The sequence below is a fragment of the Siphateles boraxobius genome, unplaced genomic scaffold (genome assembly GCF_051911475.1).
Source record: "Siphateles boraxobius isolate OS27281-9 unplaced genomic scaffold, OSU_SipBor_1 13, whole genome shotgun sequence".
Lineage (NCBI taxonomy): Eukaryota > Metazoa > Chordata > Actinopteri > Cypriniformes > Leuciscidae > Siphateles > Siphateles boraxobius.
In genome coordinates, this window is record NW_027508733.1 from 5,627,420 (window position 1) to 5,637,744 (window position 10,325).

The 10,325-nt window shown below is 37.9% G+C and overlaps 1 protein-coding gene across 3 annotated transcripts; it reads left to right on the plus strand.

Moving 5' to 3' along the window:
- The first annotated feature begins 246 nt into the window (after positions 1-246).
- On the plus strand, positions 247-9,617 carry LOC143735229 (uncharacterized). Of its 3 annotated transcripts, XM_077225325.1 has the most exons (12): positions 247-615; positions 951-1,175; positions 1,618-1,774; positions 2,016-2,105; positions 2,252-2,326; positions 2,589-2,675; positions 3,045-3,119; positions 4,051-4,125; positions 4,226-4,252; positions 4,491-4,567; positions 7,921-7,964; positions 9,491-9,612. In XM_077225325.1, exons 1-12 carry the CDS (start codon positions 568-570, stop codon positions 9,525-9,527), a joined length of 1,017 nt encoding a protein of 338 aa, XP_077081440.1. In that variant the 5' UTR covers positions 247-567; the 3' UTR covers positions 9,528-9,612. The 3 variants fall into 3 exon arrangements, with proteins under 3 accessions (XP_077081440.1, XP_077081443.1, XP_077081442.1); XM_077225328.1 differs by lacking the exon at positions 4,051-4,125 and having other exon boundaries at positions 9,491-9,617; XM_077225327.1 differs by lacking the exon at positions 3,045-3,119 and having other exon boundaries at positions 9,491-9,601.
- Positions 9,618-10,325: the final 708 nt, after the last annotated feature.

The window sequence follows — 10,325 nt, forward strand, 5'->3', positions numbered from 1 at the left end:
ATGAGATAATGCCTACTTTGCATAATTAAACATACACATTTCAAAAACTTATAATACACTGTTTTTATATACTTAATTGTGTAATTAATCAACTGAGGAAGTTTCATGGTGATAACTATTATTTTAAAAGTTTACCCTATTCACCTATAGTGTCTCGCATTAATGTGGACATTATATTTTTTTCTCAGAGATACTGTATATCTAATTATGCTTTCTTGTCTGTTCTACAGATTATTTGCTTTTTACATATTATCTCCATTGCTCTATCTCTATCGTTTAAAAAAACAAAGGCACTTTTAAGAGCCACTCTTTCAATCTCTCTCGCTCACTCTGTTTCTCTCTTAAGTCTCTCACACTTTCTGTCTCTCTCTCTCTCTCTCTCTCTCTCTCTCTCTCTCTCTCTCTCTCTCTCTCTCTCTCTCTCTCTCTCTCTCTCTCTCTCTCACTCACACACACACACACACACACACACACACACACACACACACACACACACACACACACACACACACTCATCTTCATAACTGTATAGTGTGTCTATTGTCTGTATTTTTGTATCGTATAACCATGTCAGAAAACCACCCAGGAGTCTTTGAAGATCCCAATGAGGCCAGGGTGAGAAATTTTGATAACTTTACACCCATATCTATGTCAAATAACTTTTGGTATTACATATTGTTTGTTTGTTGTTGTTGCTGTTGAGGTATGATGTTCTAGACATTTAATGTATATTGAAATAGTGTAGTATTTTATATCTTGTAGTTTTTGATTTGTGTTTTTTATTGTTACTTACTAAAAAAGCGTCCATCAAACATAACCATAAGTTAGCCATCAAAGTCTGATATTCAGATGTTTGGAGTAAATCCAGTGTCTTACTAAAACTGTATTATAACTGAACCAGGACGAAGTCATGTTTGTGACATACATTATGCCTTCTGTCTGGTTTACAGCATCAAAACATGTCAAAAGGTGGAGGGCTCAAGAAGACATGCCCAGCGTGCAAAAATAAAATTTTTAATGGCTTCAAGAAGTGCCCTATGTGCAAGGCCCCACAGCCTAAAAATGTGCGCCTAAACAAAAAGATTGAAAAATTCGAGAGAAAAAAAAAGATATGGGTTGCCAACACAAAAAAAAATCAGGTGACCTCACATTTGTGGGACGATGCCATCATTTTGGTAAGTAACTTTTGTTGTCCTGTCACCATAGTCCAGTTATTTTTGGGTACTGGGGAGACTTTCTGGTTTTGACTGAGACAAGATAATGCATTAACATATTTATGAAAGCTATTTATTCAATAGCTTTAGCATCTTAACTGTACTCTACTGTCATTGAAAAACGTTGCAAACAGACCAAAGACTCTCAGGATCACTTAGCCTGCAGTACTTTAAGATACATTCAGCAACAACCCACAAAGGGCTTCTGGGATCCTCTGGGATCTTGAATACAGCTATTCCTTGTGATGTTCCAAAAGTCTGCTTCTACCCTAAGTATTTCTTGTTGACCTGCATTTGTGTCCCAGCTTTGTGATAAGCAGACAAAGATCCATACACAGCCACACCAAAGCACTTGTAATTGTTTTTAATGTTTTTTTTTTTAATGTTTTTTTTAAATCTTTAGATAGAGAAGCTGCACGCAGTCGGCTGGAGGCCTTTGCTCCTGGTGGAATATCCACACAAGAAGGCCAAAATGATCTTGCCTAAAGATAAAGTGTTGGGCAAAAGTGCACAGACCTGTGTGGAAAACATTTATGAAATTTTTAAAATGATGGTTGAAGGTAAGACTATATTTATATACTATAAACTTTATATATGTATTTTTTTATATATATTATTATTTAGGGGTAGATGGTGTTAAGCAATGATTGGAAATAGTAAGGGCAACTGTGATGCCTAGTAAGGGCAACTGTGAAACTTCTCTGATTATATGAGGCATGTGGATTTTGTATTATTTTGCCTTAGCTTTCACATTTTGACTTAATTGCGTATAGTAAATTTTTTGTGTTTGTATTCTTCTAGTGAATACAGAACAGGCAACAGACAGTAGCCATGAGCCTGAGGAGGCTACTGTCACTCTAAATTTTGAGATAACCCCATTAAGAGAACAAGGTGCGTTCGGCCCAGATTTGGTGCCTTCACTTTATTGTGTTCTCTGAGATTTTTGTGAAAATATGCTTTAGCAGCAGATGTCTTTTCACTACACCTATTTAAACTTTTATAAGACACAATGTGACCATCTCTCCACTCATCCTCAGATTCAGTAGCCACAATATCCGTGGACCAGGGGGCTGGGACTGTGGCTGATTTTAACAAACCTCCTACTGGACAAGGTCTTAAGCTCTTCAGGTTTATTTATGTTCTTTCACAAAATTCACAAAGAATTTCATTTTAGCACAAAATAATTCCTAAATGATGTTAAAATTTCCTCATTAGGGCTTAGCGCAAATTTTTTTCTCCTAAAATGTTGAGATACTTTCATCCCTAAGATTCTTTGTGAATACAGACCCTAATTGTACTGTATATTATGTAATCTGTGTATACACTTTAGAGAGACAACATCTTCTTTGCACTCATTCTCATTCTCATCCTCAGATTTGACAAGCGGCATGAGTTTGGACCAGGGGGCTGGGACTGAGGATGGTCCAGAATGGTTGCTTAGCCCTCCTCCTACAGTACAAGGTTTTACAGTGTCCTGAGTACTTCCAACCATAGCCCTGTTATTTGAGCTCACTGTATGCTGTCAGTGGGAACAAGAACGAGAGAATTTGGTACAACATAGACCAAACAGAGAACATGAACTTTATTTTGAATGGTACCATGAGAAATTAAACTAAAAGTGAGCTCATGGTCTCAGATGGTTTGCTATGTAGTCTATGCTGTACCAAATTCTCTTGTTCTTCTTCCTACCAACAGCACTTGGGAAGCTCAAACAACAGGGCTATGGTTGGATGTACTCTGTAGTATTGCTTTAAGCTCTTTTTTTTCAGGTCTCTGTTATGACCTAATTGTATATTATGATGGACAATGCTATCTCTTCACTCATTTTAGATTCAGTAGCCGCAGTATCTGTGGACCAGGGGGCTGGGACTGTGGCTGTGGCTGATCAACCTGCTACTGGACAAGGTCTTAAACTTCTCAGCTTTATTTCTGTTCTTTATCTTTAAAACAGTGCTATGGTTGGATGTACTCTGTAGTATTGCTTTAAAGGGTTAGTTCACCCAAAAATGAAAATCAAGTCATTAATTACTCACCCCCATGCTGTACCAACCCCGTAAGACCTTCGTTCATCTTCGGAACACAAATGAAGATATTTTTGATTAAATCTGAGAGGTGGATCACTGCTACATAGGCTGCCAGAGGGAATGAAACTTGACGGCCCAGAAAGTCATTAAAGAAAATGTTTAAATAATCCATGTGCCTACAGTGGCTCAACTATAAGTTTATCAAGCGACGAGACTACTTTTTTCCCGAAAAAAAACCCATAAATAACGACTTTATTCGACTATTCCTTTTCTTCCTTGTGGGCCTGAGACGAGAGTTCAAGAGATTTCCAAGACGCATGCGCGAGAACTGAGAAGAGGACGTTCTTCTTCTAATACTTCTTGTTCAGTTCTCGCGCATGCGTCGTGGAAATCTCTTGAACTCTCGTCTCAGGCCCACAAGGAAGAAAAGGAGTAGTCGAATAAAGTCGTTATTTATGGGGTTTTTTTCGGGAAAAAAGTATTCTCGTCGCTTGATAAACTTATAGTTGAGCCACTGTAGGCACATGGAATATTTAAACATTTTCTTTAATGACTTTCTGGGCCGTCAAGTTTCATTCCCTCTGGCAGCCTATGTAGCAGTGATCCACCTCTCAGATTTAATCAAAAATATCTTCATTTGTGTTTCGAAGATGAACGAAGGTCTTACGGGGTTGGTACAGCATGGGGGTGAGTAATTAATGACTTAATTTTCATTTTTGGGTGAACTAACCCTTTAAGCTCTTTTTTTCAGGTCTCTGTTATGACCTAATTGTATATTATGATATACAATGATATCTCTTCACTCATTTTAGATTCAGTAGCTGCAGTATCTGTGGACCAGGGGGCTGGGACTGTGGCTGTGGCTGATCAACCTGCTACTGGACAAGGTCTTAAACTTTTCAACTTTTCTGTTCTTTATCTTTAAAAGAATATGCTTAAGCTTCAAATATCTGTACTGTACTGAACCAAGTCTATTTGTTTATATAGGGAAAAGACGAAATCAGAGGAAGAGAGGTCTGAAATCTGACATCTGATATTCTGTCATCTTTTACATTATCAACACAAAAGTATTAATGGAATTGTTGTGCAGGTCTTCCTGATATAATTGGTTTAATTAATTTCCATATGAATTGTATGCATAGTGTTCATACTGTAGATACGCAAGTTTTCAAGTATTAAGTATTTTCTAAGGCTACATTTGCATTTGGATTATCATCTATCATTCACTACTCTATGTTCTTATGTTGTACAGTGAGAACAAAAGATTGCCCCCACAACAATCGGGATGTGCACCCATACCGTGGGATAATACGGACAAGGCAGAGAAAGGTAGGATTGGAGAGGTAGTTAGATTGTGTTATCTGATATGATGTCTTCCCTACAGAAAATACATCTTGGCTAGTCTAAGCATGTTTTGAAACTGGTTTGATCAGCCATTTTTTTTTACCAGTTCATGTTTTTGCATGAGATTTGATGGTTAAGTTCGTTTGACCATCTTATGATTGCCATTCTTAGCCTGATACACCAAACGCTTTCACATTATTTCACTTTGTGAAAAGCACCTGGGACCTCATTTATAACCTTTGTGTACGTACAAAACAGGCCCTGAAAGAGGCGTACGCCACTTCCGACGCATAAATTGTGATTTATAAAAACAAACTTGATGGGAAAATGTGCGCACCTGCACACAAACTCTGACCCATGCATACGAACGTTTTGGAGACGGAGTAGTTTGGCGACACCGATGGTGAGATGGAGTTATATTTTTTTTGTTAATTTTAGAGAGAAAATCTAAAGAAAATTATACATATACAGAAAGATAATACAAATATAATTTCACTCACAAAGCCTGTCACTTGAAGCAAATATCCACACCTTAAATGAGCGCCAGCGAAAGCGTTGGGCCGTTTAGTTAAACTGACTCATATCTAATGGCGGATGAAGTAAAACCGTAAATCTTCATTATGAGCCCCAATCATACAGTGCATGTTCACAATAGCATTTTAAATAAAATGATTTAAACTATGTTTTACTTCTGATACAAACATTTTGATTAAATATGTCATTCTCATTAATGGATTTAAACACATAAACTACATGAAATTTACTGAGGAGTTCAAACATTTTTTATATTCAATAAATATAAATATTTGTCGTGGATGTAATGCTTTTGAAAATTTTTCCTCATGCTATATATGGCATGCTATCTTTTAATGTTTTAACTACAGAGAGAATTGCTTACCATGATACTAGCAGAATGTGCAAATATAGCCTAATGCACAACATGGTCTATCTGTTTCCATTAAAAATATAAATCAATTAAAATACTATTTGGCCAGTGGAAAAGATTGAAAAAAACTTTCTCTGAAATTTATTTTACACTATTTGATTTATTTATTCAAAAACAAGGCAAGGATAGGCTACTAAATGGTTTTTATTAATGTAATGTGACAGCACATCCGTATTTCATATTTTCCTGATGTCTTGTACCGTTAAACATGTTATCACATGGATGAATAATCATATGCAAATGATATGCAGATGAGGATATGCATAGTAAAACTAGGCGTTGTAAGCTCATTTATGGTTATTTCGGGGAGGAGACGCATGTGCGCACAATCTTCTGCTGACTGGGATTGATAAAGTGAATTCTGCGCAGATTCTGGCGTACGAACGGTTTCATAAGTCTGGCTTTCGGGCGCACGTACACTTTTAGTAAGGATCCTACGCACAGTTTTATAAATGAGGCCCCAGGAACCTATCCATTGGGATATTTGCTTCCTGGTGGGCAGATACTTTCTGCTTCAACCAATTGCTACTTGGTCCTATGTTACATGCTGGAACGCACCATTTTCTCTTCAAGCCCACTCTAGCTTAGACCATCCAGCAACCAGCATAATTTTTCTGCAAGGTTTAAACTACAACTAACATCATATAAAACTGTGAAAAGATATTTGATTTAAAAAAAATCTTGGCAAAAAAAAAACCCTTAAGGCTCTTGCAGTGCCAATTTAGAAGTTGTCCTGCATCACGGGGTGTGAGTAACTGAGTGCTAGTGCTCCTTCTTGGGCACACTACTCAAGGCTCAGGTACCCCAGTGGCATGCCACTGAACCATGACATGTTCAAGTTACTTAGCATCATAAATTAAACTAAAGTGTACCATAATAGGTGAGACCCGCATCATCTGCTTAGATGTCAGCAAAGCTAACCACTGTATCTGTTGTGATCCAAATGCAGCAGTTTTTTTATTAAATAAACTAGAACAATGACAAAGACTAAGAATAAACTTGAACTATGACAAAGGCTAAGACTCCAGAACAGACCCGACAACATGCAACAGAACAACATCAAGAACTCACAAAGACTGAGCTAGACACAGGGCTTAAATACAAAGGCAAACAAGCTAAACAAGATAATGAGGGGAGTGGCTAATCAGAGACACCTAGGTGTCTCTGATTAGCCACTCAGATTAGCCACGCCCCTCAAGATAATGAGGGGGAGTAGCTGCGTCCTAATGTGCATACTATCAATCCTAAATAGTATGTGACATTAGTAATTTTAAATACTATTTAGGGCATAGTATGCACATTGGGACGCAGCTATAGTCTTCCTAGGTGTCTCTGATTAGCCACTCCCCTCATTATCTTGTTTAGCTTGTTTGCCTTTATAATAATAGACATAACGGGAACTGCTAAACAGGAAAAAAGACAGGGGAACACAGACAGGAAACATGACAGAACCCACACCGTGATAGTATCTCCTGTAGTCACAGTGGAGTGTGTCCTATTGCTAAATTTCGAATACATGTCCATAGTGAAATTTAGTACCAATTGTATCACCAGGGAATTCTTTGTTGTCACGTCTATAAAATTTGCCCTTGATCCATATCTCTAAACATTTATTTTTAAATGCCTAGAAATATTATTTAAAGGTCCTTATACAGTATTTGATGCGGAGAAAGGGTGGCAACCCTCTTCCCCGTTAACTACATGATGTTTGCTATCCTGACAGACTATTGCTTGCAAGTAATCAGAATATGGACCAGATTGTTGTTCTGCGAAATATTCTCGTTCCTATTATCTTTACCGGTAATCGTGCAAGACTGGAAAAACTGGTTAAAGAACGACCACTGCTCAGTAAGACAAAGGACCTAGCTGGAAATGAACATTTGACCTCCCCTCATACAGTCTCACCTAATCTACATTTCATTCTCTCTCAAGAATACATATGGTTTAATGTGAATGATTATCATTGAGTATTATGTTTAGTATCATTTAAAATGTCTCAGAGTGACTGGTACAAATGTCTCATTTCCAAATAAGTAAAACAAAATGTAATAAGGTTTTTAGAAGTTTGGAGAAAACTGGCACACAAAGGAAGATAGGCAAAGTTTTTTTTAGATCAATTATTGAAAAGCACACTTAATTGAGTGAGAAATTGTTTGTGTAGGCAGGGAAACAATTTTTTATTGGTGCATTCTCCAAAACAATCATGCATTAGAGGCCCCCTCGAAAACTAGATGTCACATCTCAAGGGGGTTTCCTCTTACAAAAATTACTGAAATTATTTGAAAACTGATCAACTAATGTCATTCCAAATCATTAAATTTAAGTTTGCATTGTAATTCTGTATGCAATATTTCATGTAACACGTTTCCATGTCTTTTTTTGCCTTCCACAGGGGAAGACCGAACTCCTGTATGACTGGATGCCCTGTGATCTATGGTATGATACCCTTGCTTGGACAGTTCACCCTTAGGCTGCGTTCACACTGCAGGGGCTTAATGCTCAATTCCGATTTTTTTGAAAAAAAATTTTTTTTTTGCAAGGCCGTTTACATTTCCAATTAAATGCGACCTTTTGTGATATCCTGTGTGAACGTGAAATGACCCAGAAGTGACCCGCATGCGCAGAAGTGTACTCAACGGTCAACAACGTCACTTGTTGTTTGCGGAAGTTCCGATAAGAGCCCTCGAGTTTGGCCTGAATAGAGTTTGCCAGAAGGTTGGTGGTTTAATCGCCGGTTCCACCTGACCAAGTGTCGAGGTGTCCATGAGCAAGACACCTAACCCCAGCTGCTCCCGACGAGCTGGATGGCGCCTTGTATGGCTGACACCGCCGTCAGTGTATGAATGAGAGAGTGAATGTGAGGCAAAATGTAAAGCGCTTTGGTGGCCATTGGGTCTGTGAAAGCGCTATATAAATGCAGTCTATTTACCATTAATTACATCAGAAACCTCGCTTCCCTTCCATTGACTGGTCTCAGCATCGTCCACCATAGTTGTTGTTTATCTTCTCATTCCCGCCTATTAAACGCAGAATTATGACGTTTGTCGCGTATCAATGACGTGCGGGTCGGATACATGTGACCTGGCCGTTCAGACTGAAGTCGCATTTCAAAAGATCGGATACGTATCGGATTTGGACCACATACTCAAGTGGCCTGGGTCGTATTTGAAAAGATCGGATCTGTGTCGTTCAGACTGTCGTGAAAAGATCAGATACAAGTGGGGCAAAAAAATCGGAATTGGGTCGTTTCAGCCTGCAGTGTGAACGTAGCCTTAGTATACCACATTTTTACATTGCAATGCACAACACAAACCTTCGTGTAACTTCAAAGACAACACGTTGCATGGCAAGCAACTAAACCAGTTGGTTAGAACTACTGTGTTTGACAGATGACATTGAGCCAAAAAACAAAAAAAGGAAAATAAACATGTCTCAAGTGTATTTTGACATTTAGATTCAAGGGGAACTGCTGAATAAGAACTATTGACTTATAGCCGTAGCTTGTGATCATGATAGTTGTAATGGATATACCTAAAGTTGTGTTTACCACACCCTTGACTATTCATTACCAACCCTACTCTCACTGAGTGCTACATTGGTTTAAAGCGAGGCCAGACAAGATTGCATTATCAAAATTCTGTTTTTAAGTCTTTGCAATCTACTTTATACTACTGTATACTCTATGTACTACTATCTAAATTTTATTAGGTTATGAGTTAACAGTTACCAGTTGTAAACGGTGTTGTCTAGAAATTTTTCTTTGTTTATTAAAATCTCTAGATGCTATTTTCATTTTTAGGCCTATGGTTAATCTTAACATCACTCCTATTGAATACCTTGTCTTACATCTTAATTACTGTACTCTAATATTGTGTAATAGTGTAGTGTAGACGTTACAGCATTGAATGTTAAGTCATTATTCATACCTTTTTCACTAACAACCTATCTCTTGTCTTTTTTAGCGGGAAAACCTGGCCTCCAACCTGGCAGACGGCTTGATATTCACTCCAGTTTTATTTGTCTGTCATAAACCTACACAATGCAATTTTATCCCTGTCTAGTTTGTTTTTTATGTTATTTGTTCATTTTTGGTTGGTTTGTATTGTTTTAATAAAGATTTGTATTTACTAAGCTTTTCTATGTCATGTCTAACAGACATCACTCACACTCATGTAAGTGACCTAGCAGAGATCATTGTGTAGTACTTTTAATAATAGGATGTACATGAAGATTTGAATAAATATACTAAGCTTTTCCTTTAGTAGGCATCATACTAACAGCATTTGGGCTTGTTGGTATGAAGGACTGGGGACATTTGTATTAAACATGACAGTTTATTTTATAATCTCTTGTATGTTGACAGTTTGTACAACTTATCAGTTTGTCAGGAGTACTGGAACTCCTTTTCATTTCATTCCTTCCTCTTGCTGTCAAAGACTGGTACACACTATATAAAGTCCCGTTCAAGTCGCGCACCAGTCTTCATTGTGGTACCAATGGTTACATTGCAGAAGAGTTTGGGCTGTTAAGTAACAAACGTTTACTTTAGTCTCTAAAATGGGAACTTGGGGCCCGGTTCTGTTGCCAGGTAAAAAAAGGACACTGCAACCAGGCTGTGGGCAGTTGACAGACAGTAACACTTGGGGCACTATCTTGTACCCAGCGCAATTGACTTTGTACCTCGGTGCATGTATCATTCCTATTTTGCACCAACACACAGCGGACTTTTCCCTCCACAGATGCAAACGTTCCCTGGTGCTATTTTGCAGGTTTAGAAAACAATCACGCCACTGACCA

What these genes read in the sequence shown, in the direction of transcription:
- LOC143735229 (XM_077225325.1), top strand. Translation starts at nt 568, where the DNA reads ATGTCAGAAAACCACCCAGGAGTCTTTGAAGATCCCAATGAGGCCAGG. An exon ending in ACGAAATCAGAGGAAGAGAG is followed by an intron (nt 4,253 to 4,490) that starts GTCTGAAATCTG and finishes TATGTTGTACAG; the next exon opens with TGAGAACAAAAGATTGCCCC. An exon ending in TGGATGCCCTGTGATCTATG is followed by an intron (nt 7,965 to 9,490) that starts GTATGATACCCT and finishes TGTCTTTTTTAG; the next exon opens with CGGGAAAACCTGGCCTCCAA.